This window comes from Cervus elaphus, chromosome 27 (assembly GCF_910594005.1).
Source record: "Cervus elaphus chromosome 27, mCerEla1.1, whole genome shotgun sequence".
NCBI lineage: Eukaryota > Metazoa > Chordata > Mammalia > Artiodactyla > Cervidae > Cervus > Cervus elaphus.
In genome coordinates this window covers 53,018,696-53,039,553 of record NC_057841.1, presented here as the reverse complement: position 1 = coordinate 53,039,553, position 20,858 = coordinate 53,018,696, and the positions used below count along the sequence as shown (strand labels likewise).

At 43.3% G+C, this 20,858-nt stretch overlaps 1 protein-coding gene across 1 annotated transcript; it reads right to left on the bottom strand.

The window, feature by feature from the left end:
• Positions 1–4,230: 4,230 nt before the first annotated feature.
• On the bottom strand, positions 4,231–20,495 carry ELAC1 (elaC ribonuclease Z 1). Its single transcript, XM_043889284.1, has 4 exons — positions 20,365–20,495; positions 13,979–14,143; positions 7,906–8,373; positions 4,231–6,297 (listed from the first exon to the last, which is right to left on the bottom strand). The coding sequence occupies exons 2-4, from the start codon at positions 14,133–14,135 to the stop codon at positions 5,831–5,833; spliced, it is 1,092 nt and encodes a 363-aa protein (XP_043745219.1). The 5' UTR covers positions 14,136–14,143; positions 20,365–20,495; the 3' UTR covers positions 4,231–5,830.
• Between the last annotated feature and the right edge of the window lie 363 nt (positions 20,496–20,858).

Genomic DNA, 20,858 nt, shown 5'->3' with positions numbered 1-20,858 from the left:
AATGTGGGGTGCAGTCACATGCTACCTAGTGGGGAGGTCTGGGAAGGCTTCCAGGAGGATGTGGCTGCAGATCTGTGAGCAGAAGGCTCAGGAAGGGTTAACCTGGGGAGAGGAGGAAGCAGTCCAGGCCCAGGGAGCAGTCTGTGCCAAGACTGGGCAACAACAGAAACCTCTGACAAAGGACTGAAAGGCCCACATGGCTGGGGCTGCAAAAATGAGTGGAATAAGATTAGCTTGGAAAGGGGGGTAGGGCAAGGTCATTCAGATCTGGGTACTAGGTTCAGATTTGCATTTTGAAAAAACCTCTTTGCAGTATGGGGAATGGATTGGAATGTTAAAAAGTCTTGAAAGGAACTGTTCACTGCCTGGAGCACCCATAAGGAAATCCCGACTGACATGCTTATTCGGAGCAGCATTGCATCTGTTGTGTAGGTATTTTAATGTAATTTTTTAACTAAATGAATGCGCGCACGCACACACACACACACACAAATAGTTCAAAATACCTCATATGTTAGGTGCTCAGTCGTGTCCGATTCTTTGCAATCTCATGGACTGTAGCCCACCAAGTTCCTCTGTCCATGGGATTTTCCAGGCAAGAATACTGGAGTGGGTAGCCATTCCCTCCTCCAGGGGATCTTGAGGACTCAGGGATTGAACCCAGGTCTGCAGCATCGCAGGCAGATTCTTTACCATCTGAGCCACCTGGGAAGCCACTAGTGCCAGTGGTTTGTATAAGACAGTCCTCGTCACTGTTCCTCCCATACCCCTTGCTAAAGATCCCTTCTTCTACTCTTAACCATTCATCTGGTATTCACTATCATCCCACATCCCACCCCCTTTAAAAACGTAGTGTGGTTAATGTACTATTTATTTTTTAGTTTTTAAACACTGTTTAAAAGAATTTCTCAATCCTACCTCACATCCCACCACAGCCCCCTCAAATTCTATCCTTGTCCTGCCAAAGAGTGAGCATCATCAGCATTTCCTTTTTATTTTTTCCATGTTAAACAAAACAAAACAAAACCAATACTCTGACTCATTCAGTACCTAAAAAAATCCATCAATCAGTGAAGACAGGATCAATATATTTCACCATAATATATAACTTTGTAAAGACAAAAATACCTTCACTGTACATCTATCATGAGCATATTTGAAGCAGTAAGGATTTTACCTTTTAAGTAAGAATTGCATTTTTAAGGTGGCATAAGAATACTCAAGGAAATCACAGTTGAATTATACGAGCTAGTTGCAAGACATAATAAAATTGTTTTCACTAGCAGGCAAAAATAATCTTTATAAGACAAATGTCTGGGAAGAGAAGTGTTAGAAAGGTCATTAATTGAAGATATTCAATATCATCTATCAATGGAGCAGCAAAACAGGCCTCTCTCCTGCAGCTGCACAGTGTGAGCGAGAAAACAAGTGAGAGATTCTTGACCGGAGTCCAGAAAAATAAGTTAGATGTTTTGACCTCCAGAGAAATCAATGCTAAGGAAATACTCAGAGATACAAAGATTTATGCCTCAGAATATTCATGACAGTATTATTTATAACAATGCAAAACAACCTCAAATGCCTCAAAAGTATGAAAACATATATTATATCTATAGAATGGGATAATATAAAATCATTAAATTCATGCTCTCAAAGAACAGTTAATGCTGTGGGAAAACACTCATGTTAAATGAGAAAAACAGTTGAGGTCAACCTACATGTAAAAATATGCGTGTGTGTAATATGCATACATCTATAAGCATGTTTAAATTACATCAAATATATTTATGTACACCTCAGTTTTTCTAAGTGCATAAATACAGTTTTTTTCTCCACATGTGGCCTACCACTCACATACTTCAGAATCACCTAGGGGGGTTTATTAAAAATACAGATTCTTGGGTTCCACCCCAGACATACTGAATTAGTCTTTGGAATTAGAACCCAAGGACCTGTGTCTACCTATGCACACCTGTCCACCTGTGTAACACCTTGAGCTATGCTGACTCACATCTCAGTTTCAGGATCACTGGAACAAAGCAGCAGCTCTCTGGATTGGTGGAACTACAAGTGTGTGCATGCTCAGTCGCTCAGTTATGTCTGACCCTTTGCGACCCCATGGACTATAGCCCTCCAGGCTCCTCTGTCCATGGAATTCTCCAGGCAAGAATACTGGAGTGTGTTGCCACTTCCTTCTCCAGGGGATCTTCCTGATCCAGGGATCGAACCCACATCTCTTGCATCTCCTGCCAACTGCACCACCTGGGAAGCCCCCAGCAGAATTATGAGTAATCATCTTCTTTTCTTGAATCTCTAAAAAAAAAAATCACTGGGCATATGCTGCTTTTATGTTTAAAAGTTTATTAAAAGTATACTAAAGAAGCATGAGTATTTGAAAACAGAGATGATTTGGGGTCTATTTGGGCAAGTCTAAATACCTTTTGAGAAACAGAAAAGTGCCTGTTTTTTATCTAAATAAGCAGGAGTATGAATTTCTAACAATTGGAAAGTTGGTTAAGACAAAAAATACTATATTTGGTGTAGACATGGAATTTATTACCTCAATAAAGTTGCAGGTAAAAAATATAAATAAAATGCTTTTCAATAGTATTCAGTTCAGTCACTCAGTCGTGTCCGACTCTTTGCAACCCCATGGACTGCAGCACGCCAGGCTTCCCTGTCCATCACCAACTCCCAGAGCCTGCTCGAACTCATGTCCATCGAGTCGGTGATAGACATAGTCGGTGACTATTAATGCTTTCAATAGTATTAAGGAACACCATCTCTCAGTGTTATAAGATGCTCCTTGGCAAAAGAGAATTCAGTGATCAAATAAGTTTGGGTTCACTCTTGGGATCTCCCTAGCAGGCCAGTGGTTAGGACTTGGCATTTTCACTGCCATGGCTCTGGCTCAATCCCTGAGTGGCGAACTAAGATCCCTCAAGCTGCATGGCCCGGCCTAACAGGAAAAAAAAAAATTCACTCAATTCTAGCTCCACAAATTCTTAGAATGTGTCCTACCATTAATAACAAATTCTAGGCCAGAAGAGAGTCCAGGAAAGAATTCTTGCCATGAACTGATACCCCACACTTAATCCAACACATCAGTTTGTTCCACATTCCCATGTTCTCTGAGGGCTTAGCCCAAATATATTAAAAGAGCCTGATTCTAAGGGCACAGCTCAAGCCATCTATCAAATAATGCTCAGGAACAGCAAAACTGAGTGATAGGCTGTAAGATCAGAAAGATCTGAAAGAACTGCACATTCACTTTGGGTTTTCCTATTAGTCTCTAGCACTGAGACAGTGAGCCTGAAATTTTGTCTTATATTCATTTACTCCCAAGGCAGTAAATGGAACACCACCAATCAGGCAGTTACTTTTTTTGGACAAACCCAGCAGTAAAATGGGCTAGGCAGAGGTTCTAAACTTTAGGCCTTAAATTTTGTGATCTCGTTTCACTCAATATACATTTCTGGGTGCATAGCATGGGTGGGTATTTCCAAGAATGTAGAGGTGACCAAACTACAATCTTTACACTCCAGAGCTCCAGGCATCAGAGGTACTAGTACTAGCCACTCCCTCGCGTACAGGTCTGGGCACACGTCGCCTGCGTGTGTGCTAAGTCGCTTCAGTCGTGCCCGACTCTTTGCGGGCCTGTGGACTATGGCCCGCCAGGCTCCTCTGTCCATGGGATTCTCCAGGCAAGAATACTGGAGTGGGTTGCCATGCCCTCCTCCAGGGGACCTTCCCAACCCCAGGGATTGAATTCGTATCTCCTGTGGCGGATTCCTCACTGCTGAGTCACTGGGGAAGCCCATTCGGCACACAGGAGGTTAATAAATGATGGTTTGACTTGAGTTCAGAAATCAAGATACGCTTTAGTTCTGGTCCACTGTGGTACTCTGGCAGGCCAGGGGCCTACAGGAGGGCCGAATCAGCCCATTCTGGAGGCTGCTTCAGAATGACTGAGATCTTGAGTAACTGGACCATCACTACTTCAGGGATTCCAGACCCCTCCAAGAGTCAATTTTTACTAGAAAAACCCCCAGGACCAGAGGAATCCAATAGTCTACTATACACCATGACAGTATTTCTGAATAAGTATACTATAAAACTCTCTAGCTTCTGAAGATGTTAACAGATAGTATATGGTGAAATACGACTTTAGAAAGGGGTTCAGTTAACAAACCTCTGTACTTTAGGACTTCGTGCCTTGAAGCAACGTGCTATGCTCCTTTTATACACTGTCTTTATTTAATCTTTACAGCACTCCTAGAGGTAGGTCTTATTATTATTTTTCTCATTTTTAGAGATGAGCAGGCTAAAGATCAGCAGATCTAAGGAACCTGCTTCAGAGCACATAGGGACCATCATGAGGTACAGAATGGGACCCCGAAATCACTCTGAAATGTCTTTCTGGCATCACAGACTAGCTGGTGATCACTGAAGCCATGCTGTTGTTAATACATTGCTGGGCATTACAGCTCTGCCAGAGGGACCCACAGTATACAGGGTTTCCCAAACCAGTTTGATTAGGGAACCTTTTTGACTGAATCAGTACTTGAGACTACCTTTCCATGTATTTACTGTGGGCAAATGAGTCAGATATACCCCATGACAGACAGAAGAGAGGTGGAAGGCAACTCAGCAGGAAAAGCTATTCTAGAAAGAACATTTTACTAAAATGGTGCTCAAAGAATTATTTATCAGAACACGTAAATTAAACCCAAGTCGGACAGATAGTTATTTTTTAACCTCCAGATTCACAAGCTCCAGCCCATAGCTCACTTCTGACAAATAATGTTTGATGTGACATTCCAATATATTCACTTAGCTAGCTTTTTAGGATCTGTTGCAGAATTTGCCTTACCTCATAGTTCAACTCACTATGTCACTATTTCTTGTTTTTCTTTTTGAGCAGAGAAAGGTTTGTTGCAGGGCCATGCAAGGAGACTGGTGGTTCATGCCCCCAAAACACCTGAACTCTTATGTCACTGAATTTTTATAAAGTATGTTCACAGTAGAAGTTTTAACTTGATGTGTATTTCAACAGACCTGCAATATGCATTGTGGGATGAAATAATTCTTCATGGTTTAGGACTGACCAAAATTCTCTACGATCTAACGTCCTGGCTTGTACTGACTGACTGCTGGTAGTAGCCCCTCCTAGTTTTGACAAGAAACATCCCACAACTTCAGAATTCCATCCAAGGGAGCAGTATCACCTCTGAGAAACCCGGGTTTAGAGCAAACTGGAAAGTTTAATAAAATACTGATTGAAGGCTGAATGCCTCCCCTGACCCTGCATTCAGTCTTCTAGCAAAGAGTTCAAGATTTAACATGCCAGCTTCAATTCTGCACATCCAATATCTCATCACTATTCTCTTTTGTTAATAACATGAACAGATTCAACACAAACTGCCAAAATACCATTTTTAGCCAGGAGGGCCAAGTCCTGCATACTTTGCCAACAACAGCAATAACGCTGGATGGAAGCTAAGCCCATGGTGCACTGGCTAATCTCTGAGGCAGCAGCCTCAAGGCAGGTATACCTGAATAGCCTATCATCTTGTCAAATGTGGACTTTAAGAAGGATGCTGGTTTCATTCTTTTTAAAGTGATTTATTATCAAATAGCTTGCTCCCTCTCAATGCTGAATTAGTTCAGCAACGCAGCTCCATCCTTTTCAGGATTATGAGGACTCAAATAATTGTAGATCAAAACAACGATGACCACCACCACCACAGCAACAAAAAGAAACCAAATGTGACTGTTGGTTCAATAACATATTTACAGACACATGAGAATGCATTCGGGAATACTGGTTTCACTTCTTGATCGGAATGCTGATGACCATGAAATCTTCTGCAAGAGCCACTTCCTGGAGGTCCAGCACGGACTCAGCTTGCCTTTTAAGTCCCACAATCGCATCTGCCTCTCCTTCCCTGGCCAAGGCGGCTGGCTTGTACCTCTGACTGAAGTGAGTCAGAACTAGCCTCTTCGCCTGGCACAGCTTGGCAAACGCCGCCGCCATCTGTGGCGTGCTGTGGCCGTGCTCCTTGGCTTTGTCCATCTGGGTGTCATCCAGGGTCGCTTCGTGGACCAGTAGGTCCGCCTCGAAGCACAGCTTTACTCCTCCGTCATCCACAACCCCAGAACAGTCACCCAAAATACAGATTTTTCTCCCAACAATAGGCTTCTTTAAGACATCTTGGGGAGAAATTGTAACTCCATTTTCCAGAACAACAGAAATTCCGTTTTTCAGCTTCCCATAGGCAGGACCGGGTGGAACACCTACAAGGTGGAGGCAGATAACATCACATCATGGGAACGGAATTTATGGCTTGTTAAAAAGCGTCTGTTTCAACAGCACTGCAAATAGCAAATGGAAAAGGCATCCAATTCTTTTCATAATTGTTATAAATATTTTATTACTTGTGGGAAACTGGGATATTTATACATTTTTTAAAAGTTCACTGTTGGCTATTGATATTAGCAATGTCCAAGTATTTAAAACATTTCCAAGCACACGTTTCAGATAAGTTTAAGCTCTTAAGTCCCCCTAAAACCTTATTATAGTCAAGGGAACAGCTGTGATCCTCTGCTGTGCATGGGAATAACAGCTTTTGAGTGCTGTATTTAATAAGCTCATCTTTAGGAAAAATTAAAGAGCCCTTTTAAATGACAAGGTACCAACAAACTAATTAACATAATAAAAAAATTGTTAGAGGGGACTGTTTGGATCACAACATCAAGGAGAACTTCAGGTAGTTACACATAATCAATCTTCATTGTAAACAGAGGCAGTCCCATGCTTACCAAACTGGGCTTAAATCTCGTATTAATCAAGAATAATACCTGATCATCACTCTGGGCAATACATATAAACAGAGTATGTTCACTAATTCCAACACGGATCACGTTTACAGTGTCCCAACACACTGGTATTTTCACAGGTTTGTAGATAATAAAGATACTTTGATCTAAGGCAGTTTTCCTCATTACTTGGTACATTGTTTTAGTTGGGGAAGAAAGAAGAGATTGTGCAAATAAAGAAAAAGAACACATGAAAAGCCACCGCCATGCTTTTCACAGGCTCTGCCGTCGGCACGGCAAGGAAGGCGGGGATGCTAGAGGGATGATGCACCTGGCACTGCTTTGGGAGAGGTGCTGCGGGCCCTGAGCACGTGATGACTGAGCACAGGGCGGGTGCGAGGCCACAGACGGGCCCCAGGCCCACCTTTGAATGCTTGCTTCCAGGGGGATGAACCCGGTATATAAAGCTGGTCAAGGGACTTCCCTGGTGCTTCAGTGGCTGAGGCTCCACGCTCCCAATGCAGGAGGCCTGCGTTCGTTCCCCAGGAAACTAGACCCCACGTGCTACAACTAAGACCCAGCACAGTCAAAAAAAAACAACAGCAACAACTGGTTGAGGCAGTGTTCCAAACACCAAATTATTAATAACTTAGTCAGTAAAGAAGGAAAACTCAGAAAGCAGCTGGTTGCAATGGCATGGTTAAGAACTCTGGTGAAAAGTATCTGACCAAAGATGCCACTCAAACATATTTCAAAAAGATGACATGAGAAAATAAAAGCCTAGACCTGAGACAACCACCATCATTCCACCAACCAAGATAGTAAAAGCTGAAGATAAGACAGATCAAGAATGTGCCTCTAGAGAGCTGAAGAGAGACTTGAAATATATACTTCACTTTTGCTCTGAATCGCGTCTGCTAGCCCTAAAGATTTCTCTTAATAAACAAACTTTGGGAAAAGGAAGTAAGTGGAGAAAATGTAAGTTTTAGGCCTGGGAAGCAAGAAAGGGAGGATTCTATGACACTTCTAACTGCTGCAGTTCAACAACTCAACTGAGGAGAAAGGAAAAAACAAACACTCACTCACCCAGGTCTTTCAGTTTCTGTGCGTTGAGTTTACCTGGGCGTTTCTTCTCCACGACTGAAAATCCAAAGGAGGGTATTCGATGAAAGAGGCGAAACGCTTTCACAACAAACTGTTCATCATCAACCAGGAGGTACGAGTTTTCTTCCGAGTCTAACAGGATAGTTCGTCCTTGTCCCTCTTTGGGAGGGCTGTCTGTTTCATTCACCTGCACAGACTCTTTTAGTTCTTCTGTAGGACACTGATCCGCTGTAGGCACCAGCTCATGGACCACGTAAGGGAAGACCAACTCCGTGTGAGAGAGTTCCATGGTTCGCCAGATAAAGTCCCGAAGCCCCACAGGGCCGTAGATTTCGATGGGCTGTTTGGTGACCATGGACCCACTCTGCAGGCTGATTGTGCAGAGGAGGCCAGGAAGGCCAAAGAAATGGTCTCCATGAAGATGTGTGATGAAGATCTTGGTAATTCTCCCTTTTGATTGAAGCAGAGAAATAAATTTGTCAATTTTCAGAAATAAAACCCATACAAAGCTACTTGAAACATGCATGTATTTTTCTACATGATTCCAGAAGCAAGAGAGACAAGTATTATTTCACTGGAAGGTTTTAATAAGATAGAACTTTTTTCATAAAATATCTTCAAATTATACAGTGTTACAGTTTTAAGAGTATTTTCCTATACATCCTCTTACTGGAAAAAAGAGAAAAGGAAAACGTGTACCAAAATGATTCACTTAAGTAATCAGCTAGGCCTCAAGTGTGAAAGTATCTGGCAGTTACACTGCCCCCTGCTGCTCCTTCTGAGAACAGCAAGTATGTACTCCCAGCATGCTAACAAACGTTCCTTTGGCTCCAACGGACTGGACCCGTGCCTGAAACCAAAATCGCCTTTTAAGGACTCCACACTGGCCAAAGACTGACTAACCAAGCCTGAGCCTGCTTGCCTGGATGAGACAGAAGGAAAAGGAGGAAAAAGGGGGATGAGGGAGGGGAGGACAGGGAGGAGGGAGGAGGAGGTAGGGAGAAAGGGAGTGAGGTGAAGGACCGAGGAGGAGGAGGCAGGCAATAGAGGCTGGAGTGCACATCGAGGGTAACCCCCCATGGTGTTATGTGAAGGCACGCGGGTCCATCCCTTCCCGTCTGAACTAACACAGCAGCTCTTCCAGTGCATACTGACTTAGGCCGTAACTTGATTTAGCCAATGGTAAACTGTATGGGTTTTCCTGGTGGCTCAGTGGTAAAAAAATCTGCCTGCCAAAATAGGAGATGCAGGTTCGATTCCTAGGTTGGGAATATCCCCTGAGGGAGGGCATGGAGACCCACTCTGGTATTCTTGCCTGGAGAATCCCGTAGACTGAAACCCGGCGGGCTGCAGTCCATGGGGTCGAAAAAGTCAGACACGCCTGAGCAACTGATCAACAAACTGAATTTACTCCTGGTACGTGGCAGGATGCCACCTCAATGTTTTTCAGAGATGCACCACAAAGGCTTTTGAAAGTAACAATCACAATTAACATATTTTTAATATAACAGCTGCTTCCAGTCCAAGCTCATGGCCCCCCTATTTCAAACACTTGATACCATAAAAGAACAGGAATAGTTTATTGTGATGGGATCTGTCCTGTGACATCCAGGTAACAGTGTGCTCCAAGCGAGTCTTCTCAGTGTTACTACATCAAGCCAGGCACTGTAGCAGAGAACAATGGACCAGGTAGAACAATGGATCATCTCAACAGTGATCTTGAACCATGAGAATCCCCAGGAGGCACGCTTGAAGTTTCCCCAACATGCTCCTTTTTGTTGTCTTGGTTTAGTCTTTGTTTTTGCTGTTTTTTGACTTCTGGAACACTTTCATTTCCCCCTTTCTGCTGTCTGGGCTGCCAACAGCCCCCCACCCTCCCAAGTGGGACCTAAGAACTCAGCAGACAAAAGAACTACATCAGTTGTTGAGTCCTGGTCTCACACTGACCTCAAAACTGCCAAGTCAGACTTTCCGGGCCTCTCCCTATTTACTGCAAAGCACAGCCAAATCTGAATACCAAACAATCAGTGAACTCAAAGCAAGTGAGACACATTAGGTAAGAAAAAGTAACTTTCCACAGTTATTACAGTTTCATGGAAGACAAACATTTCATTTTTTAAGAAACTTGATTTCAGCGGGAGAAGGGACAGCAACCACAATTATCAAAGGTAAGAGGAAGCTATCAAATGAAAAAAGAAAAATGCATGAGTTCCCTTTCACTTAAGAACATGAAAATTACCAGGGAAAATGTCATCCATATAGGAGTAGAAGACTAAGCATCCTCCGTACCCAAAGGAATGATGCACTGATGTTTACTGCTGTGGGAAAATGTCTGCAATACGTTATTGACACATACTATTCAGTTGGAAAAAAAAGTCATACCAAATATAGTTTGATTGCATTTATGCAAAATTATATACAAACACACACACAAATATCCCTGCACCATTACCATAACTATATGCATAGAAAATTCACTGACCAGACAGAGAGATTTGGGATTTTCTTATTTATATTTTTCTGCTTTGTTTAAACTTTTACAGTGAGCATGTATACTTATTATAATCTTTTAAAAATTATACTTTTATAATACTTTTTTGTAATCATTTTTGAGGGGGGAAAAAAGCTTAAGCTCACTCTTTAAAATTATGAAAAAAAATAGATACGACAAACCCACACTTTTTAATCAGATGCCTGGATATCAGGACCATGGAAAGTTGAAAGAAGTATATTTAGACAGACAGAAAGTACTTCCTTATGAAACCCATAAAATATTATTACCCCAGGAGGTAGTATAAGCTAAAAGGGTTTCAAAGACTCCAACAGTGATGGGTCCACATTTGGTTACTGAGAGAAACCAAGATGTATTGAGGATTCCAGGTTGAGATTGGGGCTTTAGAAGTGCTAGAGTGTCTTAGCTAATGTTCAGGGATTACCATATCACCCTCCTCTCTGAGGCCAGGAATTCTTTTTTTAAATCAATAAAAATGTAGTAAGCTAAAGGTTCCCTTTAGATTTTATTTTAGTATTATTATTTTTTGGCCAAACTTTTATTTTAAAAAGCTTGAGCTTTGTGATCTGTTGAAAAATAACTGTAAAATATAAAACATGAGAGAAAGGTATTACGGCAAATAGAGTTAAGGTGGTACCCACGGCCCCTGCCTCCAGCTGTCCACATCCCTCTATAATTCCTTCCCCTTGAGTGTGGGTGGGACTGGGCACTTGCTTCTAACCACTGAAACATGGCACAAGGATGCAATGCGATTATGTTCTCAGAGTCCATCTTGCTGGCAGACTTGCTCTTAAGTCTCTTTCTCCCTTCTTGGCAGTAAAAGGAAGCAAGCTACCCTGCAGCAGAAACCCCCATGACCAGGACCTACAGCAGGCCTCAAGCTGCTGCAGGCAGCCTTCGTTCAACAACCTGAGTGAGCTCTGAAATCGATTCTTCCTCTAGTGGGGTCTCTGATGAGATCCCAGCACTGGGCTGCAGCCTACTGAGACCCTGAAATAGAGAATCCAGCTAAGCCTGGCCTGAAGTCCCTAACCCACAGAAACTATGAGATAATAAATGCAAGTACCCCACTAAATTTTTAATCTGTTATGCAGCATTAGATAACTGACACAGGTACTAAGTAAAAACTGGAGGCTTATCCCTACATCCAAACCTCTTAATACAACAGTCACTTGTTTCTATTTTAATCACCCTGCCACCTCAACCCCTACTCTCTAAATATTATAGCCACCACTCTGGCATGTGCCTACCCTGCCAGGCCTCGTGAAAGGAACCCTTGTGTGATCCCAGGGAAGTAAAGCATAGCACTGCTCTGACCACAGGGTTTCAACATAAGACAGTATTAATTTGGGCTGAACTGTGTACACCTGTCCCAAGTGATATGCCTGGTTCCTTCCTCCAGCAGTTCTCTTCCTAACTCTCTATCTAACTCTCCATCCAGGTCTGGGACATCACCACCTATAACTTGGAGTAATTCTGCACTTCTGCACATCCTAGGCATTCACTCAGTCCCGTCTCCTCCTGGCTCTACAGATCTCTCTGAGTCTCTCGTCTTCATCCTCATTCCTGCCTCCTGCTCCAGAATCTTCATCTTCTCTCTCTCTCACCAGGTGAATGCAACTGCCTTGGGCCTGGCCTCTCTCTCTCCCAATACCATTTGCTATTGGAAAATCATCCTAAAACACAAATCAGACCATGTCATTTCTTGGTTTAAAATGTATTCAATGATTCCTTGTTGATAACAGAATAAATAATAAGGCCCAGATACCTTAGAATAACACAGAAGTCTTCACAGTCGGCCCTCACTTTAAGCATTCCTGTCTCTCATCTGTACAGTCAAGTACTCAGAGTGCTGGATGGCTTAGGATTCCCCAAACACGTCATGTCTCTCCTGGAAACTCCCTTACTTTCTGCTCACTCTGTCATCTGTTCCCTGAATATCCATCCCTGCTTCTCCTCCCAGAGAAACTTCTATTCATCTCATATCCTCGCTCGACTATTACTATTTCTGAGTTGCTTTCTCTGAACACACAGATACAGTTAGTGTCCTCCTCCTTTGTGCTTCAAAAGTAGCTAGAAAACACCTCTTTATTCTTTTTTTTTTTTTTCTCTTTATTCTTACTTATCACATTACACCATGACTGCACATCAGTTTCCACCACTAGACCAAGGGATCCTTGGATGCTAGAGCTATCTTTCTTTTAGTCATTAAATGCCAAGTACTGTGAGGAGTTGTAGGAATAATTTCAATAAGTGCCATTTATCAAGATCTAACAAGTGAGAGGCCCTGTAGTAAGTGCTGAACATCTTACTCATGCATCAACAGATATTACTATGCATCTATTAGGTATGCCATATGCTCAGAGTCTAGTCGTCCAGGGAATTACACAGTGAACGCAGAAACGACTACCTAAATAACATAATTTTAGATACTGATGATGCTAAAAAGTCAATAAAAACAGCACAAAGCAGTAGGATGCCTGGGGTAAGGGAGAAATTACTTAACCCAAGAGGTTTGGGGAAAGTCTTTGAGGAGACAACATGTGAGTTGAGATTTAACTGATGAGAAGGAGACAACCACACAGAGAAGGGATTATTATATACAATTCTCACATCACCCCTTTGAAGTGCAGGTTTTAAGTGAAGTGAGTCACTCAGTTGTGCCGACTCTTTGTGACCCCACGGACTATATGGTCTATGGAATTCTCTAGGCCAGAATACTGGAGTGGGCATCCTTTCCCTTCTCCAGGGTATCTTCCCAACCCAGGGATTGAACTCAGGTCTCCTGCATTGCAGGCGGATTCTTTACCAACTGAGCCATCAGGGAAGCCCTGATATGGAGGTTTTAACCCCATTTTAAAGATGAGAAAAGAAAGGCTTAAGCTTGCTGATCTGCTAAGGTGATAAGCAGAGACACAGCTGGGACTGGAATCCTGGTCTACCCAACTCTGGGTCAAGGCTCTGTGAACACTGGACTCTTTGGTGGGCCTGGGGCGAGGCTCTCTCTGTTCCCTCTGGCCAGAATGCCCTTCTTCTCCCCAGCCCAGGGAGCCCTTCCTCCTCCCTCAACAACTCACATATCACCCCCCTCAGCTGTCTTTGCTGATGACCCCAAGCAGAAAAGAACTCACTCCCCAGAACACCTACTGCCCTCTCATGATATTTACACCCATCTCCTGGGGAAAGTAAGTATGTTCCCGTGGTTCAGCAGTGTCTTTTTAATGTGTTTGGTGTATCTCACTCCATCCTCCATGCCCTAAGCCTATGTACATCCTTGCTCTTCAATTTACAGGAAGAATGAAAAGTGAAGGACTGAAGGGAGGGAAGGAGAAGGAGGAAGTAAGTTGGGTAGTCAGTCAGCTAGTTCATCTAGGCATCTTGGTGTGGCCAGATGCCTGAGTGCCTTCCAAGTCTTGCCAGGGCTCCGGCACTGAAATGGGGTACAACTGCTGGGGTTGCTTCTGAGCAGAAGGCCCAAGGACAGCCAGGAAAATGAAGATGAGCAAGAGACAGCCCTAATGAGAAAGCGGAACGCACACTCACCCGCTTTAAGTTGGCTCTTCATAAGCTGTGTCTGGGTTCCCTCCCCACAGTCAAAGAGCCAGCACTCGCCTTCACACCGAAGGACCAGCGCAGAGGCCCCCCGGGTTGGGGACGGGTATGCTGCACCTGTCCCCAGAAACGTCACGTCCATAGACATCTTCCACCCTGCAACGAGAAGATCACTTAGGGGTTATCACACATCACTGCTCAAAATCACCAAAAACAGGTTCTTGGGAGTTTCACTGTTATCTAACTTCTATGTATTGAGAACAGTGTGGATTCCTGTTCTCTAATAGTTTTCCACAGAAATCTAAAGGAAGATTCTAGTAACTCTTAATCAGTTAAAACTACAAATTACCAAACCTTGTACGACTGCTCACACAAATAAAAATAAATTAAAAAAAAAAAAAGCCAAACTCAGTTAATTAAAAACTATAGTTGAGGGCTTCCCTGGTGAAACTGAAAGTGTTAGTCACTCAGTTGGGTCCAACTCTTTGTGACCCCATAGACTGTAGCCCTCCAGGCTCCTCTGTCCATGGGACTCTCCAGGCAAGAATACTGGAGTGGGTTGCCATTTCCTCCTCCAGGGGATCTTCCCGACCCAGGGATGGAACCCAGGTCTCCTGCATTGAGGCGGATCCTTTACCATCCGAGCCACCGGGGAAGCCGTCCCTGGTGGCTCGGGAGTAAAGAATCCACTTGCCAATGCAGGAGACACAGGTTCTGTCCCTGGTCTGGGAAGATGCCACGCATTGTGGAGCAACTAAGCTTGGGTACCACAACTACTGAGGCTGTGTTCTAGAGCCCGGGAAGGGAAAAAAGAGAAGACATCGCAACGAGAAGCTTGCGCACAGCAACTACAACCCGCTCGCCTCAACTAGAGAAAAGTCTGTGCAGCAACGGAGACCCAAGCGCAACCAAAAATAAAATAAATTAAAAAATTATATATATAATATATATATATATATACACCAAACTGTACTTGAATTCCAACCACATGACATTCTGGAAAAGGCAAAACTATGGGGAGAGTAAAAAGACAGTGGTTTGCGGGGGAAGGGAGGGAGGGATTTTAGGGCAGTAAAACTATTCTGTATGATACAATAAAGACAGACACATATCACCACACATTGGTCAAAACCCATAGTAAATACAAAACAAAGCGTGAACAAGCCCTAATGTAAACTGTGTATCAATATTGGCCCATCACCGTTGTACACACTAATGTAAGATGTCAACATTAGGGGAAACTGATGGGGGTGGTGTGGGGTGGGGAGTGGGTATATAAGGACTCTGTGCTATCTGCTGATTTTTTTAAAAGTTCTTCTAATAAACAACTCTAGTGAGATTCTGGCCAAGCGAGGGAACTTAATTATGCTCACCAAGTGATCTCTCTATGGTGAGCAGCTCATGGTGAGCAGCCCTTTCTCTGAACCATTGGGAAACCACAACGAAGCACTACAACACTCGGTAATGCTGAGGGAATGTCTCACTCCCCTGATTAGAGGGTCCATGAGGGGTTAGCGCTTGGGCCTCTGCTCTTACAAGTGATCAGCAACAACCTGTTGAGTGTGTAGATTTCTGCCAACTCCTGATATCTCTTTTTCCTTTCACTATTTTTGGGCATCTCTCTCTCTGATACAGTTCCTTTTTTTAAAGATTTATTTATTGATCTATTGTTTGGCTGCAGTAGGTCTTCACTGCTGCACTCAGGCTTTCTCTAGTTGCAGCAAGAGGGGGCCACTCTCCCTTTGGTGTGTAGGCTTCTCACTGCGGTGTCCCCTGCACTGCAACGCAGATTTCTAACTACTGGACCACCAGGGAAACCCCTCTGATACAGTTCTGTGACAGGAGATATGCATCAAATAAAATAAACTCAAACTTCAGTTCAGTTCAGTCGCTCAGTCATGTCCAACTCTTCACAACCCCATGGACCACAGCACGCCAGGCCTCTCTGTAAATCACCAATTCCCGAAGTTTACTCAAATTCATGTCCATCGAGTCGGTGATGCCGTCCAACCATCTCATCCTCTGTCATCCCCTTCTCCTCCCGCCTTCAATCTTTCTCAGCATCAGGGTCTTTTCCAACGAGTCGATTCTTCACATCAGGTGGCCAAAGTATTGCAGTTTCAGCTTCAACATCAGTCCTTCCAATGAACATTCAGGACTTATCTCCTTTAGGATGGACTGGTTGGATCTCCTTGCAGTCCAAGGGACTCTCAAGAGTCTTCTCCAACACCACAGTTCAAAAGCATCAATTCTTCAGCACACAGCTTTTTTTATAGTCCAACTCTCACATCCATACATGACTACTGAAAAAAACGTTGCCTTGACTAGACGGACCTTTGCTGGCAAAGTAATGTCTCTGCTTTTTAATATGCTGTCTAGGTTGGTCATAACTTTTCTTCCAAGGAGTAAGCATATTTTAATTTCATGGCTGCAGTCACCATCTGTAGTGATTTTGGAGCCCAAAATCCACTGCTTCCCCATCTTTTTGCCAAAGTTATATATAACCAATTACAGATTATCCACATTGATGGCAAGGAAGGAAACAAACATTTAAGTTTAAGAAAAACTACTAAAACAGGAAAACTTGACAGAGAGCTGGATAAATGTACTATCTACAGGGGGGAGAAACCTATCAAAAACTTTTCTCAGTCCTTGCAAAAATGAAAAAAACCCTCAGTCACAAGAGAAAAAAAAAAGTCTTGTAAAATAGCTAGAAATAAAGTTAACAGAAAGAAACAGGTCCTAAAAGACTCAAAGAAAGAAACACATTAGCTTCTTTGATGGGAGATTTACTATCACAGAAATGTGTATCTCTTCATAATTAATACATGTATATTTAATGCAAATTCTATCAGATTTCCAGTGCAATTCATCTTCGAACAAACGTGACCCAAAAAACAGGAAAGAAAAAAAGTACATGTCTGAGAATGGGCAAGAAAAGCCTACAAAGTAGTGAGTAGTGATTTACTTTTCTAGGTAGTAACATGACACTAATCAGGCACAAAAGAAAGATATATTATTGGCACAAACATAAAGTTGTAAGTAAGAGAAGGGATAGTCCAAAAATAAACCCAGGTACACACAGAAATCAATATATAAAAGAAATGTAAAAAGGTGGCTTTTTAAAATGAATAACACTGACATAATTGGTTATTTTCACAGAAAAAGTGAAGCAAGATTCTTATCTTGCATCGTATATAAAAATACATGCACATGATTTAAATGTGAAACATTTAAATTTGGACCTTTCAGGTCCAAAAAAAAGTGTTCAAAAAAATTAGAATATGTACACAAATTTGGGGATGAAAATCCCTTACTGGCAAGACATGAAACACAAAGCTTTTAAAAAGACATTTTTACTTCATAAAAATTTTCATTTATCAAAAGACTCTTAATGTCAAAGGACCTCCCCCCCGCCAAAAAGAAAAAAACCATCTGGAAAAAACTGTACTGTTTGATAACAGGTTAATGCCCCGAAGAAATGGTTCAAGCAAACGCATTAAAAAAGAAAAGTACAGAATAGAAAACTAAATAATGAATATACACAGGAAACTCACAAAAGAAATCCAAAGGGCCAATAAGCATGAAAATCCTCAGTCCTCCAGTAGTGAGAGGAAATGCAAATTAAAGAAAAAAGAGCCATCATTTCCACACATCGGCTGGCAAATATTAATGCTATCCAGTGCTAACCCAGACAAGGAAAAATGGGTACCTACATTTCACTAGTGGTGGAAACATGAACTGCTATTATGTTTTGGGAGAGTAATCTGGCAATACATATTACCAATAATAATGAGGCTGCTAATGCAACGTACTGTAATCCAGCAACCCCATTTTTGGGAATCTACCTTACAGAAATAAAGGATCTATGTACAATGATACTTACTGTGAAACTTTTAAGGTGGCTAAAATTTGGAAACTATCTGAATATACAGATAGACAGATAAATATCAGTTCGGAAACAACTACTTTATTGTACATTCATATCATGAACTATCTGTTCTACAGTTCAGCCAGGTCTGTGCCTCCTGTACTGAAGGGATGACAATGAGAAAAGCTACAGATGGCTAGGGCATAATCTCGTTTTTATAACAATGCCCAAACGTCTACGTTATGAAAGACAGAGAGAGTCTGGTGAGGAACAATATACACTGTACTGCTACGCCGGTTATTTCGGGGGTGATTAAAATAATGGTGGTGGAGATTAACTTTTTAAAAAAATCTTTGAATTGTTTTTGGCTGCAATAAGCGGCATTTTATTTACCTATTTGACTTAATTTTGCATTTAATTTACTTCATGACTTCCAGTGGTACAGAATCCTGGAGTACAAATCACCTGGAGATCTTTTAAAACATATCAACCATTGGGCTCCATCCCAGAACTATCAACAGGAAATTCCGCAAGAGACATGTGTTTTAGAATTGAAAAATTCTTCCCCTGTGATCCTAACATGCAGTCAGTTTTGAGAACCAGTTAGTGAAAGGCTAGTGGAGAACTATAATGGATGGATCAGGCTGACCTGAAAAAGTCAACAATTAAAAAAAAAAAAAAAAAACTTTTGTTATGAAAAATTTCAAACACACACAAAAGGAGAGAGATTAGCATAATGTACTGTCACATACCCATCACTGAGCTTCGACAATTATCAACTCAAGGTCAATCCTGTTTCCTCTTTATCCCCCATCCATCATCTAAGAATATGTAACAAGTGGTATTGGGAAGTTCCACCAGGGAGCACACGCTGTCTGGCTGTCTCTCTTTTTCTGATGTTAGCAACCATTAATGATCCCTTCCAGGAACCATTATTTCATTAGGGGTTGTCAAAAGGTGATATTCTCTCATTCCTTCTGCAGTTATTAGTATCCTTCTGTAATTCCCTGATCAATCAGTCACCCTGCAATACAATTTGTATGGAAAAGAGCCAGTGATCAATCTTACCACCACAGAGATAAGACCTAATCCAACTCCTGATGTGATGCAATGTGAAGCACACAGTAACCGAGGAGGTTTTCTTGCCAAATAATATAACCTGTACCTGGAAAAGGCTGTCTTCTAAACACCAGTTTATTAGAGCACACCACAGGGAAGGAAAAAGCAAAATTCAGTATGTAAGAAACATTACAGGACAAATGACTTGACTTCTTCAACAACCTAAATACTAGGAAAAATAATAATCAAGAGAGAGGAGACAGAGATAAGAGCCATCAGCCAAATGTAACCTGTGTAGCTTGTCTGAATCCTGTTTTGGACAACCAGATGATGGGAGCGGGGTGGGGAAAGACAGAGAATAGGGGAAATGCAAACTTCACTGGAAAGATAATAATGTGAGGTTCTTATGAGACTGACAATGGTGTTATGTTCAAGTAGTTACTGTGTTCTATAAACATAAGCCAGTATTAAATGGATGAAATGGTACGTTTTGATTTGCTTTAAGATAATCCAGTGGGGGTGAGGGTGCCAGGTGAAACTAGATCCATTAGCAATTAGTACATGAGTTGGTACATTCTGTACACGATTCTGTTTTTGTATATATTTGAAAGTTTCCATAATAAAAAGTTTAAAAGCAAGCCAAATAACCAAAACTCTTCCACTAGGTCAGGAAGTAACCAGAAATTTAATCATTGGTGCGCGTTATGCACCACTAGGAAATAAGTGAGCAAACCAGATTTTGGCTCTTGTCTTCTTGGACCAAAAAAAAACACAAACCCAAAAAACAAAAACCCAGCCGCATGCTTTCTCACAGTACACATTTCTAGCAAGAACACAACACACGATCGATCTCAGTAGGGTCATTTGACACTCTGGGCCAGTGGTTCTCAGTCCTGGCTGCAGACTACAATCGCCCGGTGGTTCTGGGGTTCTCAGCACTGGGGAAGCTCCCGGAAGATTCTAAAGGCGGTCGGGCTCGGAAGGAGTTTTCAGGCAGAGGCGGTGCCAAGCCTGCAATCCACCCAAGCGGTACAGGCAGGGCAGGTCCTGCCATCCTCCATTTCAGAGATGAAAGGGCCGAGGCCTGCTGCACAGACAGTGGCCTTTGCGAGGCCAAGGCCTAGCCCCCCGTGGCCAGAGGCCGGGTCTCCGACCGCCGGCCGGCCCAGCCGCTCCTTCACGCCTGTCGAGCAAAAGGAGGCTGGGAGGCGGCAGAGGCGCGGTGCAGGAGGTCCTCGGCCCGCAGGGTAGGGGTAAGCAGGCGCGATGTGGGGCGGTGGGTGGACAAGGCGCGTCCTAGCTCCCCGGCTCGGGTCCTCGGCTCCCGGCACAGCCCGCGACTGCGCGGGACGCCCGAGCGCTCGACCGGTTTGGCGGGCGCGGGGGAGGCCTCGGCGGCGCAGACCCCGGCCCGCCCCCCACCTCGGGCGCGCCCTGCCCCACTCACCCACTCCCCGAGGCCCGTGGCGAGGCCCGGCCGTCCGCGGGGCGGCGACGCGCGCGGGCGGAAGTGCGCCGCCGGCCGAGCCCGCGACCCGCCGCTCTAGGAGGCGCCGGAGGTCCGTGCTCGGTGGTTCTCCGCGGAACGCGACCCCGGCGTGAGGCTGGGCGGCCGGTCCGGCGGTCCGCTCTGTCCCGCGGCGAGTGGGAGGCCCCTGTGAGGGCTGCAGTATCCCGTGAGGACCAGAGAGCCCAAAGTGAAAAATGTCCGCTGTGTAGGTTGCTTTTTTTTTTTTTTTGGCCACTGCTTGAGGCATGTGGGATCTTAGTTCTGCAACCAGCGATCAGACCCTCACCCCTTGCCCTTGAAGCCCAAGGTCTTAACCACTTGGACCGCCAGAGAAGTCCCTACTGTATGGCTTTTCTTTTTTTTCTTTCTTTCTTTTTTTTTTTTTTTTGCCGTGTAATGTTGATGCTTTTGAACTGTGGTGTTGGAGAAGA